At 41.4% G+C, this 22,148-nt stretch overlaps 1 protein-coding gene across 1 annotated transcript in view; it reads right to left on the reverse strand.

Annotated features, from left to right (window-relative positions):
• Nucleotides 1–22,148, reverse strand: part of brinp2 (bone morphogenetic protein/retinoic acid inducible neural-specific 2) — a gene marked incomplete at both ends in the record, with an annotated part of 180,243 nt that overhangs the window by 10,171 nt on the left and 147,924 nt on the right. The window contains one exon of the mRNA XM_084058609.1: nucleotides 13,387–13,609. Coding sequence (XP_083914735.1) covers nucleotides 13,387–13,609 — 223 coding nt within the window. The remainder of the gene's footprint in view (nucleotides 1–13,386; nucleotides 13,610–22,148) is intronic.

A 22,148-nucleotide genomic window follows, 5' to 3' on the forward strand; every position in this document is an offset into this window, starting at 1 on the left:
GTAGCTACACACAGAGAGTAGACATGTAAGGGTCTATTTGTAGGCTACACACAGAGAGTAGACATGTAAGGGTCTATTTGTAGGCTACACACAGAGAGTAGACATGTAAGGGTCTATTTGTAGGCTACACACAGAGAGTAGACATGTAAGGGTCCATTTGGAACCCCCTCATGGAACACTGAGGGTCCATGGACCCCACTTTGAGAACCACTGTTCTAGGACCAGTGGTTCTGTGTAACCTATGCTGTGGGCTGACACAATGCTACAATGTACCCTATGCTGTGAGCTGACACAATGCTACAATGTACCCTATGCTGTGGGCTGACACAGTGCTACAATGTACCCTATGCTGTGGGCTGACACAGTGCTACAATGTACCCTATGCTGTGGGCTGACACAATGCTACAATGTAACCTATGCTGTGGGTTGACACAGTGCTACAATGTAACCTATGCTGTGGGCTGACACAGTGCTACAATGTAACCTATGCTGTGGGCTGACACAATGCTACAATGGACTGTGTGTTTGTTTTGGCACAGGCTGGCTATAAGTGCCTTTTGGTTATAACTCATTGTCTATATTTAGTAGACATTATGGTTGGTGACGCATGGTCTATTCATGATGGCTATAGACAGTATTCTGCCGCATTGTCTAAGCATTAATAGACAACATGCTTTGTTTTAGTTGAACACAGTGTGGCGCTTTGGGCTATACCTGCTGTGTTGTGTCTATTGGTAATACAGTGTGTGTTGTATTGGTTTGTGTCTGAGTTGTATTGACAGTAATGCTGTTTGTTGCACATGAGAAAAAGAGACACATTGTACAGGATACAAGCAAAACTCAGAACATGTAGCATGGACAAAAGCTGTGTGGGTGTGTGTGTGTGAGAGAGAGTGAGATATCACTCAAGTGTTGGTCCTGTCTTGGCCAGGTCTCACTTGTAAAAGAGGTTGTTTTAACCTCGATTTTAGTCCCTGGTTAAATGAAGGTCATTTAAATACATTACATTAAAACTTCTGCCGTAATCTGAAGACCTCTTTAGCCCGTAACACTTGCCCTATAGCCTTGACGACCTTGCAGGATTATGCAAAGGCTAAAATGTAACTTAGATAGCATGTTATGTAGACAGATGCCTATAGTGTGTATAGTTTCAATGTAGTCTGATGATAGGTTCTTGGTTTACGTATGTATTATTAGATTACTATTTCTGTGCATTTGATGTATTATCAATAGCATTTCATAGCATTTTAAATCAAGCTTTATGAAAACAAATTACTTTAAATTATTAAATCCACCTCAAAATCTAAATCCTGATCCTTATTGCGGACGCTGGAAATATCTGGCTGTATATACAGTAGTTTTAAAAGTAACTTGAATGTGAACTTTCCCTCACACTTATAATGTGTAGAGTCAGTATAAAGAATTTTGGGGCTGCATAAATAAATATCTATCTACAAAATCTCTCTGGAGCCCCACTTACTGCACCCCCACATCCTATTGATTACCATTTTTTAATTTACTCTCATGAGGGAACCTTTCCCATTTAATTCCAACTCCGTTACCTCTCTCATTATATAGTAAGGACAGTGATGCATGGGTATATGGGTATGTCTCTGAAGCACTGGAGATAATGGGGAATATTAGTATTTCGAGCCAGCAGTGGTGGAAAAAAAGTACTATTTTTTTTTTACTTAAGTAAAAGTATCAATACTGCAATTACTTGAGTATAAGTACAAAAGTATTGGTATCAAAATGTACTTAAAGTACCAAAAGTAAAAGTACTCAGTATGCAGAGTCACCCATTTCACAAGTTTTCAAATGTATACAAATCCTTTGAAAATAGCAGATCTACAAGCTGACAATGCAATTGCCTTCTGTAGCACTTTGAGATTTCTTGTAAATGTAAAGTGCGTTATAAATAAAATCCATTATTATTATTATTATTACAATGTGTCGCTTCACGACGCATTTTGAGCTTGTAGATCGGCTATTTTCAAATGGACGAAATGTATGTAGGGCTGAAGTGGTTAATGTGTGTTTTGTAGCTGTCAAATAATTGTAGTGGAGTAAAAATACAATATTTGCCTCTGAGATGTAGCGGAGTAGAAGTGAAAGCACTGCAAATTGGAAATACTCCAGTAAAGTAAAAACACCTCAAAAGTGTAAACAGTACTTAGAGTAAATGTACCAAGTTACTTTAACTGTAAGCCACCAGCCCCATCTTTTTTTCCAGCCAGATGCAGAGTCCTAATAATCCATGAATGATGAATACGCAGCACAAACTACCATTCATCTTACCATTGTTGTGGCACATAATTCATGCAATTCCATCCCTGCTAACTCACTCCCTCTCTCTCTCTCTTGTTGTACTATGTGATAAAGAGGGAAAAAAACATACTGTAGAAGAACCCAGTGGTGTAAAGTAACTAAGTACATTTACTTAAGTACTGTATTTAAGTAAACTTTTGAGGTAATTGTACTTTACTTCAGTATTTCCAATTTCCAATACTTTTACTTTTACTCCACTGCATCTCAGAGGCAAATATTGTACTTGTACTCCACTACAATTATTTGAAAACTTTAGTTACTAGATACTTTTCAGATATAAATGATTATATAATGAAACATACATTAACCACTTTAGCCATATTTTATACATAGGCTATTTGAAAATAGCAGATCTACAAGCTCACAACGCGTCGCATCGCGACGTGTTGTGAGCTTGTAGATCTGCTATTTTCAAATATTTAGTACTTTTACTTTTGGTACTTCAAGTACATTTTGATGCCAATACCTTTGTACTTTTACTCAAGTAAATTTTTATTCTGGACTTTTACTTGTAACAGAGTATTTTTATATTGCAGTATTGGTACTTTTACTTAAGTAAAGAATTTGAATACTTTTTCCACCACTGAACATACTGAAATCAGCCTCACAGGAACGACGGATGGGGAACCAAAAACCTCATCAGCCATTCTATCCTCCTTCATCCTGGCATCCATAACAAACATCCTCTGCCCTCGCTCTAATCTCTCAAGAACAGATTCAGAGGCTGTGCTACTGAATCTGTTGGGAGCCCCCGTTCAGAACGTGTGAGCGTTGGCCTACATGTGGGCGTGCCTTCAGATCAGGAAGCAGGCCGCGCTTTACCCAATCAAAGGTAGGGGGCGGGATTTACACTGTGCGTTTTGCTTCCCACTGGAAACAAACCCAAACTCATTTAACAATAGCGTCCTCGGAGCCGACAAAACCACGGAAAGTTAGTGGGCTTATAACCAAAACCATCCATGTTCTTTGGGAGAAATGGTGTTAGTGTTCCGTGGAGAAATGTTGTTAGTTACCAACATAGGCGCACCACCGGAAGTGGAGGGCTGAGGGCAGAGACCAAACGTCGGTTTCCAGTCATCGTCTGTCTATTTAATCACTCCACCCAGAGTCAAATGCAAAAGTGAAAAACGCTGGGGCCGCTGTTTTTCCTTTTTATTTGACGATGGGTTCCCAGATTGCCCTCGCTCTATTTTACATCCATAGCAAACATCCTCTACCCTGGCTCTATTCTACATCCATAGCAAACATCCTCTATCCTGGCTCTATTTTACATCCATAGCAAACATCCTCTACCCTGGCTCTATTCTACATCCATAGCAAACATCCTCTATCCTGGCTCTATTTTACATCCATAGCAAACATCCTCTACCCTGGCTCTATTCTACATCCATAGCAAACATCCTCTATCCTGGCTCTATTTTACATCCATAGCAAACATCCTCTACCCTGGCTCTATTCTACATCCATAGCAAACATCCTCTACCCTGGCTCTATGCTACATCCATAGCAAACATCCTCTACCCTGGCTCTATTCTACATCCATAGCAAACATCCTCTATCCTGGCTCTATTCTACATCCATAGCAAACATCCTCTACCCTGGCTCTATGCTACATCCATAGCAAACATCCTCTACCCTGGCTCTATGCTACATCCATAGCAAACATCCTCTACCCTGGCTCTATTCTACATCCATAGCAAACATCCTCTACCCTGGCTCTATTCTACATCCATAGCAAACATCCTCTATCCTGGCTCTATTCTACATCAATAGCAAACATCCTCTACCCTGGCTCTATTCTACATCCATAGCAAACATCCTCTACCCTGGCTCTATTCTACATCCATAGCAAACATCCTCTACCCTGGCTCTATTCTACATCCATAGCAAACATCCTCTACCCTGGCTCTATTCTACATCCATAGCAAACATCCTCTATCCTGGCTCTATTTTACATCAATAGCAAACATCCTTTACCCTGGCTCTATTTTACATCCATAGCAAACATCCTCTATCCTGGCTCTATTTTACATCCATAGCAAACATCCTCTACCCTGGCTCTATTCTACACTGCTGATCAAAGCTCTCTCTTTGAAATACTAGGAGGCATAATCTGAGGGTTGCAGTAAGTAAGGTTTCACAAGTTTTCTAAGGTATAAATTGTATAAAAACAAATCTTTTTTTGAAAATAGCAGATCTAGAAGCTCACAATGCGACGCATTGTGAGCTTCTAGATCTGCTATTTTCAAAAGGCCGAAATGTATATAGGGCTGAAGTGGTTAATGTATGTTTTGCAATAATAATTATAATCTACAATGTAACTAGTAACTAAAGTTTTCAAATAATTGTAGTGGAGTAAAAGTGCAATATTTGCCTCTGAGATGTAGTGGAGTAGAAGTAAAAGTATAGAAAATTGGAAATACTCCGGTAGAGGTAAACAAATACCTCCAAATTGTACTTAAGCACAGTGCTTGAGTAAATGTACTTCACTCTACACCACTGTTGCAAAGTAAGGTTTCAGGGAGCAGATTAAAGGTATATATTTGTTTTGCATTCATAAGTCTAAGATGAGGACAAAGTACTGTATTAGACCACTGTTCATACAGTATACTATGGGTACCTCATTATCTCCACGAGGAGATCATGCATTCGCCCCTATGTGTGTGTCTGGGTGTCTGTCTGCAGAAAATCACATATAGCACTAGGCTGATCAGTGTGTAGTTTTTTCCCCCATGCCCGCTGACAGCAGGCCAAGGACATCACTTCTGAAATATCTAATCGGTCAAAACTATGGGATAGTAGATCAATCGGCCCCCCCTGTCCCTCTGGCTTATCTACTGTATACTACTAACTGGGCTGTACCCATGATGGCCAATTGCAGACATGCAAATTGTCTGGCACAAGAAGCCCATCTTAACAGAGGCCTCCATCCATCTGCCAGTGTCGATGATGTATCGCGCTAGGATGGTCATCAGCTTTTTTTCTTGCAGCAGTGACTGTATGTGCAGCTGCCATGTGCCCATATTCAACACCAAAACTAATCAAATTAGTGTTGATTTTGACAGCAAATTTTGATTTAGTTTTAGTCATAGTCTTTTGAATCAAATTCCATTTAGTTTTAGTCATATTGTAGTCATCTGAAATGTTTGGATGTTTCAGTCGACTAAATATCATACGATTTTAGCCGACTAAATCTACAGTTGATTTAGTCGACTAAAATGTATTTTGGCGGTGCCTTGATGGCGTCGTAATGGCTGATTTTACACTTGGTTGCATGCTGAAAATAGCAGACCTACAAGCTCACAACGCGTCGCTCTGCGACGCGTTGTGAGCTTGTAGATCTGCTATTTCCAGAGAGCAACACTCGAGCGCAACCAAACATAAAATGACTTGTCTTTTAGTTCTACTGGATCTCTTCTCCACTAGATCCCTCAATAACATTTTAGTCTAGTTTTTATGTTGACGAAATTGTCAATATATTTAGTCTTAGTTTTAGTCATCATAGCTTAGTTTTTATTTAGTTTTCGTCAGAGAAAAAAGGTAGTCAACGAACATTTTTCGTCATAGTTTTAGTCGACAAAATCAACACTGATCCTAATACAGCACTATCATTAAATCACAGTCATGTACAGCTAACCAACGAGAATGCTTGATTTTAAAATAACATATTTTATAATAGATCAGGATTGAGACATCCCTACAGTGTGTATGGGCTGAGAGACCAATCTGTCTCTTTTTCTCTCTCTCTCTCTCTCTCTCTGTGGATTGCCGTCACACACTAACAGCCAGGTCTGAAGTCTCTTTCCTGCAGACTATGCTGCCATGGTCTGCCTTTGATTCACTAGTGATACAAACTTAATTGACACAAGACTTTAACAATCAGACTTTTCAGATTATAGAGATTTGAATGACAGTTAATCTGAAAGAGAGATGGAGAGAGGAAGAGAACCAGTGGTGTAAAGTAACTAAGTACATTTACTCAAGTACCGTACTTAAGTACAGTTTTGAGGTATTTTTACTTTACTGGAGTATTTCCAATTTTCAGTACTTTACTTCTACTCCACTACATCTCAGAGGCAAATATTGTACTTTTACTCAATCATTTGGAAGCTAGTTAGTTTGTGGATTTGAATCATTATTACAAAACATCTATCAACCACTTCAGGCGTATTTTAATGTTGGCTATTTGAAAATAGCAGATCTACAAGCTCACAACGTGTCGCGACGCGTTGTGAGCTTGTAGATCTGCTAATTTCAAAAGATTTTAATACGTTTTATACATATGATACCTTTGAAACGGGACATTCTGTAATTTCTGTATAATGAGTACTTTTACTTTTGGTACTTAGCCTGTTTTGATGAGAGAGAGAGAGAGAGAGAGAGAGAGAGAGAGAGAGAGAGAGAGAGAGAGAGAGAGAGAGAGAGAGAGAGAGAGAGAGAGAGAGAGAGAGAGAGAGGGATGATGTCCAACTGGTAATCACATACAGTACCACGCTACGCTATACTTTCATGGCCGTAAGGTAAAAAAAAATCACACCGCATACATCTCCATCGTTAATAGAGCATGCCTCCTGGTGGAGATTTGCGCTCTGCTGAGCGCCACATGTATAAAGATCTAATTTGCAGTCTGAACCTGATTCGTGTGCAGATGAACCGTACCGTGCGGTGACATGACATTTTAGAAGGTGGGGGCTGGGCGGGTGCCGCCGTTTCGGGTGAAAAAACACGCATATATAAATTACCATCCACTTGCCGTCCAGATTATCATCTTACTGCAGTATAAAGAGTGCAAACTGCACGCTGGAGATGGGCTCTGCAGTGATTTCCATTCCCCGACTAACTGCGGGGAATCACACACAACATTGCCCAGACACTCTCTAGCTTCTTCTCTCCCCTCAGGCCTGCATACATCAGGCCTGCATAAATAAACACAAATGAGTTTATTATAAAACAAATGGAGTTGTGCCCCCCCCCCTCCAAAAAAAAAAATATAGAAAAAAGGTGAGACACATTTGGGTCACCAAATGGCCTCCTGATAGCCTCCTGATGTTGCTGCTTGTCAGAGTCAGGTTAACCCATATAAGTATCATCAGGTTAACCCGGGAAAGTATCATCTGTGTCATTTATAGATTTCTTTGGCTATTCATAAATAGCAGATCTACAAGCTCATAGCGCGGCACCGAGTGCCGCGCTATGAGCTTGTAGTTCTGCTATTTATGGGAAAAAAACATGAAAATGTGTGCAATTCTTTAAATATATATATATTTTTTATAGCGAATATTTGTAAAATATTTTGTTCCACAGACCCCCAGAAGCAACGATTTGAGTCAAAAATGTTTGTATTCATAGATTTGCAAAAATAGCAGATCTACAATGAGCTTGTAGATCTGCTATTTTTGAATGGCCAAATAAATCATAAAAATGACACGGATGCGTCCCCGGATTGAATGGGTTAAGAGTTTGAGTGACACGTTTGAGAGAAAGAGAGAGGGAACGAATAGTAGGGACTGAAGAGTAACGAGAGAGAGAGGGGGGGGGGCAGTAACAAAGGTGAGAGAGAGACAGACAGATTGACGGATAAGGGGAAAGGGTTGTCAGGGAAATTAAAGCCCTCTCTGTAAACGAATGCTGAGCTGTCAATCTGTGAGAGCACTTGATTACAGCATGCCACTGCAAAGCTCCACCACCAATCCATCTCTCTCTCTCTCTCTCTCTCTCTCTCTCTCTCTCTCTCTCTCTCTCTCTCTCTCTCTCTCTCTCTCTCTCTCTCTCTCTCTCTCTCTCTCTCTCTCTCTCTCTCTCTCTCTCTCTCTCTTCCTCCTGCACTGTCTCACCTACACTACAGTATCTCTATAATTGTCTTCCTCTGCCCTTCCTCTTTGTCGTCTCTCGTTCTTTCCATCTCTCCGTCTGACTCCCCGACATCATTCAATCACGGCCCGCCTTCCACAGGCTTGTCTTGATTTCTGCTAGCCGCCCAAATTGCCATGTAACCACGGCTAAGTGGAGCAACGTGAAGATATTCTTCTACGTAATCAAACGCAGACAAACACACACACACACAGACCCACAGAGAGAGAGAGTGAAGGTATATATAGTCCCTCTACTGTGGGCGTAAAAAAGAAAGCCAACAACCTGTCACCGTTACTAAACGATGACTTTAAAGAGACGGTGTTAACGGAACGTTTAATGGCGTTCAAAAGGTCAGCGCAGACCTCTCAGTGCAGAGTTAAGGGTTTATATAAGAGCGATATATACCTGATTTAACGGTCTATCCGGGGTGGCACAGGGTTAAAGTACCTGTCAGACCACCCACAGTGTAGGGCTATGGTTTGAATCCACCAGCAGCTTGCCGACCTTCTACAACCAGTGGTCCGGGGACCAGCAGTTAGCTCAGCTCAAGACCGTATTTCTTCACTCTTGCTTTTGGTTGAGTTTTAAATCTCTGTGTTGTTATTCATGTCCTCACTGTTTTGCTATTACTTTAATGTTGTTTTAAGCTTTTCCTTCTTTTTTTTTGCTTTATTGTTAAATTAGTTGTACTTTGTAAAGCACGTTGGGCTGCATTTCATGTCATGAAAGGTGCTATAAAGTGTATTATTATTGTTATTACCAGTGGTCCTTGAGGGGGTTCCAGGTGGTCCCCAGCTAAATGAAGGAAGAGCTGGTAGATCTTTAACTCTTGAGAGCGTAAAATGAAACCAAATGGACCCTTACGGGTCCATTTGGTTTCATTTTACGCTCTCAAGAGTTAAATGATTGTTAAACATCTGCATTGCTTAATTTACAAGAAGTCTAACACAATTAGAGAATGTAGAATAATTGTTATTTTGATCAACGTTGGCCTGTTATCTCTCCTATTGGTACCAACATCATCAATACAGCATGGATGGAATTGTGGACAAAATCTCATCCAGCGACAACAAAATATTCTACAAGTCTTGGTTCTGAGAGGCTAAATCTCATCAAATGGTGGTTTCCGTGGCTCAAATGCCCAATAAATAACCTTGACCTTGATATGAAAAGGGTTGAAAACCACTGCTCTACACAAATACGATAGGCTGTGTTTGGGGGAGGGACACCAGGGAAGGCATGGGATGGATGATGTCTGTTGCTGCGCTATAGCGACTCCTATGGGCTAGGGGGCGCCGCCTGTCAGTCTTTGACTTTGACATCTTTACATTACATGTAAAATTACATACATTTGTCACACCGTTATCAAACAGATAAATTATCAGGGAGTATAAGATGGAGGTGCTGCATCCTCCTATGGTGTAAGCCCTCGCTGCCAGGTGAGCCAGTAGGTACAACAACAGTTGGCAAAACACGGACATGTGTGCAGAGGTTTAATTGGCATAAAACTACATTGGGATAAAAAAAACTTTATACAAATAATTGGCTACTCAATTATTAATTGAGTCTCGTGGTCAAATTTCCAAAGGACTTTTGGGTGTTAAGCTACAGTGATGTCAAATGGAGCAGAGGCAGAAAACGTAAACTGCAGGGAACTCATCTTTCTGTGAAATGTAGCTCCACTCATCTCTATGATGGGATTATTTTGAGGACCAATTGATTCCAAATGTTGACTCCTTGCTAAGCAATATCAGCTTCATTTATTATTATCTTTTTATTTTCATAACATTGTATTTGTGGCATAGCAGTCACACTTAGACATTACTTATTAAAATAGCTCAGAGGAGCATGGCATGGGGAGAGAGTGTTTAAATGTAGACTCACAAGTTGTTGTCTAAACGCTTGGCTCATTAGCGACAGAGGACAATCTCCCTGCTTTCTTCCCAGGAAACAATTGGAGAGTAAAAAAAACACAAAACAAAAAAAAACCTCTGCATTGAACCAATCCTAAGTTTACAGTGTAGCCCTTTGTTGATGCGGTGACAGTGGGCAGTGGGCATAGGTTTGTTAGTTGTCCCGCCGTTCTAGTAACCACCTTGTGTTTAGAAATCCACAGACGTATCGGTATAGGCGTAGCTCCCCGATTGTCTCGCAACGCGAAACTAGTTGCCCCACTTAAGCCCTATACTTAGTTGACCCGATTTCCACGGGTTAAGGCCTAGCTAAACTAGGCCCCCTCCTGTTTTAGCTCTGCGCTAAATATCTTTGCCGAAAATAACCGATCTACAAGCTCACAACTGCATCACGTTAAGCCCAAATAATCCTGTATATTATTTGGGCTCTTGCTGATTTCAAAGACAACACTCTCTCCTCTGAATGTACCTCACTAATGGCTTACAACAGCATTGAATAACCCTTCACTTTAGTGTAGCTCTTGTTAAGGTCTTCACATCCACTTAAACACAAGTGGCAGAATTTCAGTTCTGCATTCAACACAGTCAACCACAACATATTGCTAGACACTAGACGGACTAGAAAACTGCGTGGGAATTTCTGCCACATTGATACACTGGTTTGAGTCATACAGTACTTAAAGGACAGAGATTACTTTGTGTCTATATGTAATTATACATTTGAGCGGCCAAAAATAACATCCCTCAAGGCTCCATTTTGGGAACTCTTCTGTTCAACATCATTCTCCCGCTTACATCAAAATATGTGTGCAGAAGACACACACATTTACATAACCATATCATGAGGGGACTATGATTCAATACAATCAGGGACGTGCACAGATAGACTCTAGGTGGTGCTAGAGCACCTGCCCTTTGCCCTCTTGACCAGAAGTGCCCTTTTGAAAAAGGGCATTTTCAGTTTACAGCAGGGGCTTCAACAGGGGGTCCGGGACCCCTAGGGCGTCCTCAGAGTTACTACAGGGGGTCCGCCAAATCTTTATGTATTTTCTTTTTACCATAACCACTCGAAACCTAGCATCCCTTTTCTGAGGAGAACTTTAGCCACAAATAGCAGATCTACAAGCCCACAACGCCTCGCAGGCTTGTAGATCGGCTATTTTTGGCAAAGAGGTATAGGAGGTATAGGAAAAAAGAGCAGACCAAGTAAACAAAAAAAAGTATAATTTACTTGAGCACCTGCCCCTCAAAATGTCTGTGCACGCCACTGAATACAATCACTGTGTATGAGTACTGTAAATGCAATGAACAAATCAACGACTGGATGTGTCAATAGTTGTCTTCAATTACACTTAGACAAAACTGAAATAATAGTTTTTGGAGCCAAAGGAAGAATGATTAAAAGTCAATGCTCAGCGTCAATCGGTAATGTTAAAAACCACAACCCAAGCCAGAAATGTTGGCGTGGTCATTTACTCATATCTGAATGTTCAACAGCCACATTAAGATGACTACAAAGTCAGCATACTATCACCTCAATAATATATCAAGGTACTGTACTTAAGTACACTTTTGAGGTATTTTTACTGTGTTGGATTTCAATTTTTCAGTACTTTTACTTCTACTCCACTACATCTCATAGGCAAATATTGTACTTTTACTCCACTACAATTATTTGAAAACTTTAGTTACTTTGCAGATATACATTCTTACATTATAAAACATACATTAACCACTTTAGCCCTATTTTATACATGGCTATTTTCAAACATTTTAGTACTTTTACTAAAGTACATTTTGAATTCTGGACTTTTAATTGTAACAGAGTACTTCTCTCTACATTGCAGTATTGATACTTATACTTAAGTAAAACATTTGAGTACTTTTTCCACCACTGACTACTGTAATGGTGTCTTCACAGGTCTCCCCCCCAAAAAAAGAAATCAGAATGCTACAACTCAAGATCTGGATTACTCCAGTTCTCAAATCTCTACACACGGCTCCCTTGTCTGTCTGAATGAACAACCACTGTTGGTTCATAAATCATTGAATGGTTCGGGGCCCAAATGCATGTCTGATCATTGTGCTACAAGAACATCATGAACCATCCAGACTGCTCACATTGTCTGGGACAGCTCTGCTTTCTCTCCCCGCAGAGTCACAACTAAAACACGGAGAGGCAGCGTTCAGTTTTTATTCACTATACTGTCTACTATCTGGAACAATCTCACACAAAACTGCCGGTCTGCAACTCTCCAAGCACAACTCTCTGTTCTTTTAAATCAAAGCTAAAAATCGCTCTGTTTGCCGCAACCCTTTGTTCTGTTTGCCGCAGAGTTTGTTTTGTGTGTATTATGTTTTTTTCTGTCTAAACTCATTAACCGGCAGAGTAAAACATTGTCTATAGCTGACCTTGACAGCGATTCAGAACTTTTTTTCACTAACCTTTGAAAAATCATAGAATATTATTTTTCAAAACAATCCATCCACAGATCGCTTTAAAATACGTTGCAGAGTCTCGTAGAATTGGGGAGGGGGGGAAGTGTGTCGTCCATAGATTGTAAAAAAGAATGGACTAAGCTACACCATTGGTTTCTACAGACCGTAAATGAAGCCGATTGTTCAGGAATTTCAAATCTGCCATCTTTCAATATCGCGTCATATCGCGTCATGTCCTGCGCAATGCAACCAGACCATTATTGCTTGGGTAGCTTGTCAATCAAGAGCGGGGGCAGGGAATGAATGCTATTGGTTGTGTAGCTTGTCAATCAAATCATCCCGCCCCTCCTAGAGCATAAGCTACTTTATCGTGTATTTTAAAATAAATGGGATCATAATTGACCAAAACTCATATGATGATGATTGAAAGGAGACTTTAAACCAGCAACTGGAAGCATATAGTATTTATGACAATGTTTATTAAGGTAATAAAATCAAGTTTAAAGTTCATCGAAAACCCATCCGCTTGCGTTCAGATACATTCTTTCTACATCAGCAGGGATAAAACAGTGAAACTACTGGCCATTCATATGAACTGTCACTTGAACTATCTTCCTATATCGACTCAATATTAAAGCAAGAAGCTGGGCCCTTGGTGATCATCTGTTCCATAGTTATTGGCAGTTGAATGTAGGTTGTTTTTGCCAAAAAGCAACAGAAAGCAGAGAAAAGGGCATGTTTCCAAATCCATTAGAAACCAAGTTAATGTGACTGTTTTGTTTTTTTGCGATCACGTGATCTCCTGCTTCACTGGGAGTCAAATGGTGACTCCATACTGTAGTGTGTACTGTACCTGTCTCGGGGCAGGCTGACGCGGGGCTGCTTGGGACAGCGTTTGCTCAGAGTGAAGAGCTTTCGGACGATCTTCTGGGCTTTCCCCAGGACCAGGGCGGTGCTGGACTCCAGCCGGGCGTAACGCTGCTGCAGGGACAGGTCGCCCGTCCACGACCTGGCGATGGTCGACACGTTCAGGAAGCGATCCGTAGGCAGACGCCTCAGGAAGGCCTTGAACTCTTCTGTGAGAGAGAGAGAGGGAGATAGAGAGAGAGAGAGATGGTAGAACAGGTGGTAAGGCGAGGTGTGAAATGAGAAAGGAGGGTGGAGTGGAGAGAGAGAGGGTGAAAAAACGAGTGGAGAGAAAAACAAGACAAGTAGAATTAGTATGCAGACAGGGACTCAGACAGAGGTTAAAAGGAGATTATTTTAACCCATTCAATCCTGGAACGCATCTCTGTCATTTTTAGATTTATTTGGCGATCTACAAGCTCATACTTGCAGATCTGCTATTTTTATTTTTGCAAATCTTTGAATATATATATATATATTTTAAAGCGATCATTTTTAACTCAAATCTCTGCTTATGGGGGGTCCCTGGAACAACATCTTTTGAGATGGGGGTCCGCAGCCAAATACATTTTGGGGGGTCCTTTGTTTGAGAACCACTGATATTATAGCAACATAAGTAAACAAATTAGTACAAAAAAAATTAGAGGACATTTTGTAGAATCCCCCAGGATTTGAGTTAAAAATGTTCGCTTTAAAAAATATTCAAAGATTTGCACATTAAAATTAAAAAAAAAATAATGCAGATCTGCTATTTTTCTAATAGCCAAAGAAATCTAAAAAATGCCACACAGATGCGTTCCCGGTCTTAATGGGTTAAACACCTTATTATGTGAGAAAACCTGTTCGTTTGAATGTCGTCACGTTCCTTGATGTGATGTGCAACAAGGACGACTGAGAACGTTCCTGCTTTCACGTCATTTCAGAGAGAAAAGGAAAAAAAAAAAGAAAACCTGTGATATTTTAATGAGTTGCCGTTCCAAAGTAAACACCTGCACCTTTTAATGTGCAATTATGCTCACGCACCCCCCCCACCATTAAGAGCCCATGAAAATTACAATTACTGCTTTGGCAAATATTGTCATCTGCAGAAACACACTCCTTATGGGGAGAGTGATGGCATTCCTTCATGTGCAGATGGGAAGATTACATGTTCTTTATTTCGTCATTTAGTTGAAACCTAGAGTAATGAGAATGGGATATGGGATAGGCGTGTGCGTTAGTTGCTAAAAAAACAAAAACAAACAGTAAATCCTTCTAGTAAAAAGAAAGGCTCTCTTATTTCATCACCTTCTCGTTGTTATCTTTTCATAAAAGCTAAAATATGAACTGAGCATTAACTGTTCGGTTAGTCGGTTTAACGTCAACCGAATGAACCCTATAGCTATGTTCTGGGCACGTCGTAATAGGCGAGCAGTTGGCGAAAATGGCAGATTAGCACAAGCTCACGTGTCGAGAGCTTACAGGTCGGCTATTTTTTGGTGAAGCGTTTTGGAGTTGAGGGATAAGCAAAGGTCTGCATGGCTTCCCTGTGTATCTCTGACATCATACTGATGAAATCAAGGACCACGATGGAAATAAGTTCCCACGACTTTCTTGTATTTGTATCCTTGACGTTTCTCCGATGAACATGATGTAACGTGTGTTTTTTCCTGTATAATGTCTGATCAAATTAAACTGATGATGTCACACTTGCCCAAATATGGCAGATGTGAGTTTATGAATTCACAAAAATGTAAAAGAAGCACGCACGGCACGGCACGGCACACAATGAATGTGGAAAACATAAATTGACTTCCATGGCCTACTGTCAGCATGCCCTCGAAATGTGGCGCTGATCAGTCCAGTGCTTTGTGAGGTTATCCACACACACACACGCGCGCGCGCACACACACACACACACACACACACACACACACACACACACACACACACACACACACACACACACACACACACACACACACACACACACACACACACACACACACACACACACACACACACACACACACACACACACACACACACACACATCCTCTTGTAGATACTAGTTTAGTGTTCTGTGTGAATAGTTATCATTTTGCCTCCTCTAGCCAAAGGAGCCGTCTTAGCGAGGAGCCTTTGACTTTAACCCATTAAGGAACTGTGTCATTTTTAGATTTGAGCTAAAAAGCATTATTTTACACTTTGGGCTATTCAAAAATAGCAGATATACAAGCTCATAGCGCGGCACCGAGTGCCGCGCTACGAGCTTGTAGATCTGCTATTTTTGAAAAATCGTGAAAATATATGCAAATCTTTGAATACATATATTTTCAAAGCGAACATTTTCAACTCAAATCTTTGCTTCTGGGGGGTCCCTGGAACAACATATTTTGATGGGGGTCCTCGGTCAAATACATATCTTTTGGGGGTCCTTGACATGAAAAAGATTGAGCACCACTGATATAGAAACATAGGTTTTTCAGAAAACTGTTGAGATTTAAGACACATGTAGAATCGGCTTCAGGTCTCAATGGGTTAAAAAAAAAGATACCACTACAGTAGATTGACCTTTCAGAATAATGGCCTCCAGGAAGACACAGTCCCTCCTTCAGACTGGGATTGCCAAAACGTATTTCTGTATCAAGATCATTTAAATTCCATTATGAACCAATAGACACAGATTATGCCTGTACTACGCTCTGGGAAACAGGAAACATGGCCCTATTATCACTCATGTCCCTTGAGTGAGAGACCTTGTAGAGACTCTGTACTCGGTTCTTGTAGAGGGGTGTCCTCATGTACTGTTGTTGGCAGCGAGGCAGCGGAAAGATCTACAGCCAAGACCAGCTAAGCTCAGCCGAACCATGGCGAGACTCAAGCCTATTATCATGCTCAGTGTCTCTCTCTCTCTCTCTCTCTCTCTCTCTCTCTCTCTCTCTCTCTCTCTCTCTCTCTCTCTCTCTCTCTCTCTCTCTCTCTCTCTCTCTCTCTCTCTCTCTCTCTCTCTCTCTCTCTCTCTCTCTCTCTCTCTCTCTCTCTCTCTCTCTCTCTCTCTCTCTCTGACTTTCGTTTTCCTTCCCCATCTTCAGTGGTGGAAGTAGTACTCATATTTTTACTTAAGTAAAAGTATCAATACCACAATATAAACACACTCTGTTAAAAGTTCGGTATTCTGAATTTACTTCAAAAATATTTTGAAAATAGCCAATCTACAAGCTTATGACGCATTGTTCAGCTCTTTTGAAATGGCCAAAATATATATAGGGCTGAAGTGGGTAATGTATGTTTTGTAACAATAATCAAAATCTACAAAGTAACTAATAACTACATTTTTCATATAATGTTAGTGGAGTAAAAGTACATTTTTTTCTCTGAGATGTAGTACTGTAAGTAAAAGTATTGAAACTTGGAAACCCTCCAGTAAAGTAAACACATCCTCCAAAGTGTACTTTAGTACATGTACTTAGTTACTTTCCACCACTGCTTGCCACTCTGAACTCATCTCCCATGAAGCTATAAGTGAGTACGATAACAATTAATTGGCGTTTAAGTGTTTGGTATATTTTACCGGATGATTTGTTTTCAACTCTCTGGCTCGTTGTTTCTGCTAATCATCTCAAATGTTGTGATAGCTGCAATTATCCAGATAGATACCACAATAGAAGACAGGCAGTGAGCCATGTTTCTAATGGCTTGACATTGAGAGGAAATAAGTGGTAATTGTAGTGAGTAATGGGGCACTTCTCTAATGGCTTGTGCTCTAGGTCCTTGGTTCTCAAAGTGGGGTCCAGGGACCCCCAGGGGTACTTGAGGGAGTTCCAGGGGGTCCCCAGCTAAATGATGGACAGGAACCAAATGGACCCTTATGGGTCTGTAACTCTGAGAGTGTACAAATGGAATCAAATGGACCCGTTAGGGTCCATTTGGTTCCATTTGTACACTCTCAGAGTTTATCACTGATTTTACAATATAAATTGGGGTCCCAGAGATAGAAATGCCATTAAATGGGGGTCCGTAGCCTAATGCATGTAAAACTGGGGGTCCTTGAAATTATTATTGCCGTAAAAATCTTCTCTTATGGGGGTCCCTGGCTTACATTTTCAAATGGGGGTCCGCGGGCTAATAAGTGTCAATTTGGGGGTCCTTGACATGAAAAAGTTTGAGAACCACTGCTCTAGGTGCAATATTTCAGGGTGCAGGGAGACTTGCAAACGAAGCCCATCTCGCCCAATGGCTGAGAACATTGAAACCGTGTGCCAAGGTACTGTACTTTTGTGCCAACCAGCTCATAAAAAAATTGATTCAAATTAGATAAGTACTCACATTTTGTACTTAAGTAAAAGTATCAACACTGCAATGTAGAAATACTCTGTTGCAAGTAAAAGTCCGGGATTCAAAATTGACTTGAGTAAAAGTACAAAAGTATTGGTATCAAAATGTACCAAGAGTAAAAGTACTCATCATGCCGAATGTCCCATTTAAAGTTTTCAAATGTATACAAAATCTTTTGAAAATAGCAGATCTACAAGCTCACAATGCGTTGCATCGCATTCCCCCGTATGCATATGGGGGAATGCATATGGGGCTGAAGTGGTTAATGTATTGTTTTGTTATAATAATCAAAATCTGCAAAGTAACTAGTAACTCATGTTTTCAAATAGATGTAGTGGAGTAAAAGTACAACATTTGGATCCAAGATGTAGTGGAGTAGAAGTTAAAGTATTGGACATTGGAAATAATCTAAATACAAATACCTCAAAATTGTACTTAAGTACAGTACCTAAGTAAATGTACTTACTTTTATAAATAAAAAAAACATTAAAATTAGCTACGTTCAGTGACACCATAATAGAATGAGCGTACCCATATCTCAATAAACCTTACCTGACATGATTTAGTCAGATTACATTTATTTGGGGGGATGAAAATACTTCACAGTCAGAGTCTGTGGCTAATGTTGGAAGATAAACAAGTTATTTTGGGATTTTTCTCCTTCCTGGAGAAAATATAAATGGATATTTCCTTTCATTTCATAAATTAGTGAAGGCAATTAACGGCTTAAATGACTCATAAATGTGATGATTCGATCATCAAGAGGCAATATAGGCCACCTCGCCCGATGAATCAGAGAGAAAGTAATTATAGCAATTATACATCGCTGTAGATGCTGTTTAAAGCGGTTGTAGATGATGCTTTTTGCAGTGGGGTATGAACTGTGCAGGAGGAGGAATGTGTTTTTGGGGAGATATGCAGTGCTGTGTTGGTTTTATCGACTAAAACTATGACGAAAAATGTTCGTTGACTACCTTTTTTCACTGACAAACTAAATAAAAACTAAATACTAAGCTATGATGACTAAAACTAAGACTAAATATATTGACATTTCGTCAACAATTAAAAACCAGACTAAAATGTCAGTGAGGGACGAGTGGAGAAGAGATCCAGTAGAACTAAAATACAAGTCATTTTATGTTCGGTTGCGCTCGGTTGTTGCGCTCTGAAAACTGCAACGCGTCGCAGTGCGACGCGTTGTGAGCTTGTAGATCTGCTATTTTCAGCATGCAACCAAGTGTAAAATCAGCCATTACGACGCCATCAAGGCACCGCCAAAAAATACATTTTAGTCGGCTAAATCAACTGTAGATTTAGTCGACCATAATCTTATGATATTTAGTCGACTAAAATATGACTAAAACTAAATGGAATTTTATTCAAAAGACTATGACTAAAACTAAATCTAAATATGCTGTCAAAATCAACACTGGTGTGAACTGTGCAGGAGGCGGAATGCGTCTTTTTGGGGAGGATATTATGCAGTGGCACATTTTGGATGTGCAGCCTTTTTGAAACCATATGGTCCCCGATGCAAAGTGCTCGCTCACTCACTCAATCACCTTAGAAACAATCTTTACGTGCCCTTAAACCCTTCCTGTAGCATAAAACACACTGTCTGTACAGAATCTCATACTAGTTCTAGATGATTAAAACAAAAAAATCCTAATAATGTATTCTCAAATAGTAGCCCATTCAATCCGGGAACGCATCTGTGTCATTTTAGATGTTATTATTTTATAATTTGGCTATTTGTTTTCATCGTGAAAATGTGTGCGAATCTTTGAATATATATATATATATATATATATATATCTAACTATATAAATGGCGAGCAACTTCCGCACCCTGGGTGCGACACCCCACAGCTCTGTTATTGAATAAACAACGCACCGCCAGACCACATGTCGGCAACTGACTCGCCACGGCGGCCGCGCTGAATTTACGCCTCGCGTAGGGGACATCTCACTGCTCACTACAGCTTTTCCACCGCGCAACATAATTAATTCTACTCACCAAATGTCGGACAAAACGGAAGGGGAGGCAGCTTCGTACCGTTTACCCTGCGCACGACCTCATCTTTCCACTCAAACAGAGAGCGTCTCCTTTCAAACCCCAATGGTTCTAATCAGCCCCCCGCCCACAGGAGTGGCCCAATTCTCTCACAACTTGCTACAAAAATCCCTCATGAAAAACTATATAATCTCCTACCTTTCATTTTCAACCTTCACATGTGTCTCCTTCTCTAATAATCAAAAAGTGCTATATATTTCATCTCGCAATTTACTTCCGGATGGTTCGTTTTGCACTTTTTTTGCCACATCGGTCACGGGAAAGAAATAAGCGCTGCCGTGGTCTATGGAAACGAGCCCAAAAGTGCACCCAAATAAGCCCAAAATCGCTTATACAAACAGTCAGACCTGGCAACGCAGCCTACGCCAATCATGCGTGAGAGATCTACAAGCTATGGGGCAGAGACGCCACCGTATCTTAGCAACAACTACAGCGCTCACTCTCATTGGTCGTGTCACGCTAAGAGCAGTCTCCAGACAATGGCATCGCAGACATCTTGCTGTTACTGCTGTAGCCATCACAGTTAGTCCCAGCGACGACGGACAGGGCGCTGTGATAGCTGCCATGTCGCTAACGCTAACGTGGTTGTCATGCCTGCAGCGGCTGTGCAATCACTTTGTCAACAATGCACGTTCGTGTGGTGAATGTCAATATTGCTGCTCAGTTAGTCCATTGTAGATGGTGTATGTTTGTGTGTGTCTTCTGGAGAACTATGTAGCTCCACAGCTACTACAGTAACTAACGTAATGGCAGGACCGCCCCGTGCAACGCATGTTAGGCTGCATTATATGGTCATGTAGTAATTTCAGATAATTTCGCTCCGATTACAGCAGTGCTTATCAACCCTTTCACGCCGCCCCCCCCCCCCCCCCCCCCAAATAAACGTACTTGATCTGGGGACCCCCCCATTCTGTTTGACTCCGTTCCACAAGTACATATTGTGAAAATAGCCGATCTACAAGCTCAAAACGCCTCACGTTGAGAGGCTTTGTAAGCTTGTAGATCGGCTATTTTCTACATGACTGCCTCTTTCTTACATTCTTTGACAATGTGGCCCATGTTTTCATAGTATAGTTTGTTGACTACTTTTGGTGCAGAAATGCTCATTTCCTTTACTTTCCTTTTTTTATTGTCTCCGCCAGGCCGAAAGGCATGGCGCAAGACTATGTTTCACCCCCTGTCCGTCCGTCTGTGATAGCTAATCTCTCACATCGTTGACTTGATCGCAGCAAAATAACAGCCCGATGAGTCAGTGAGAGCTGGATAAACGAGGTAAAATGTGTCAAAAGGAGTCTGTACGGCTGTCGATAAATGAACACATGACGTCGGTGGGAGAGGAGATATTGTGTCTTTTGGACAAACAGCAGCGTCGTGCTGATGTTTGTTGTGTGAAGCAGCTTAATGTCAGAGTGTTTGTGTTGGAGCGCCTCAGTGCGGCTGCAGAGTTCATGTGCAACCTCTTCCAGAGAGAGACAGAGACACTAGAAACTCTGCTGGGGAAAAAAAACACTGCTGGGCATTGACTTTCATATGGACATTGATCTACACACTGCAGGTATATCTGCTACACACACAACATCAAACTACACACTGCAGGTATGATGCAGCGTTTGCATTACAGCCAGCATGCCAGCGTAGTTCCCATATGGTTTCAAGGTGGGCTAAACCATATGGACCCCATGTCAGCAATGTCAGCGGCATCCACTTCAGTCCCAACTGCGATGCCCATGCAGGCTATAAGTAGCTTCTACCTGGCCCTTAGGTGGGCCCCAACTACCCATGTTTATGTGGGACCAAGGCGGGTCCTACCTGGGTTTGCCCATGCAGGCTTTAACTGGGTCCTACCTGGGCCCTAGGTGTACCCTAACCAACCACAGTGCAGTGCCCATCGCTCCAATTGTTGTGACGTCAGGGCTCTCAATACTGCACATTGGTGGAGGAGGAGGGGCCGCAGGGCGACCGCACACATCGCTGAACCAATGGTAGCCCACGGATGTTTCCTCTGGGGATTTACAATCTGCCCCTCTATGCCACATATCATCCGCACTACAGGGTCTTCACTGACCGAGCCACGGCCCCACTGACCCTCATGACGCTACGCCACTTATATGAGTTGCCAAGTGGCCGCGGGCGCTACGTGGGCGTGGCCGCGGGCTAGACGCGAGCCCCCGCGTAGCGGGGGCGAGCTTCTAGTCACCACAACAGCTGCCAGCCGCTGCGGGGTTTTTTTCCTTTTTTTCAAAACTTTTTTTTTGGTCACCATTTTCTCCAGGCACCATTTCTGGTGTAACGTGCGGCAGCATGCGCTGGCTTGCGCCG

The sequence above is a fragment of the Gymnoscopelus microlampas genome, assembly GCF_963454915.1.
Source record: "Gymnoscopelus microlampas genome assembly, chromosome: 5".
NCBI classification, from domain to species: Eukaryota; Metazoa; Chordata; class Actinopteri; order Myctophiformes; family Myctophidae; genus Gymnoscopelus; species Gymnoscopelus microlampas.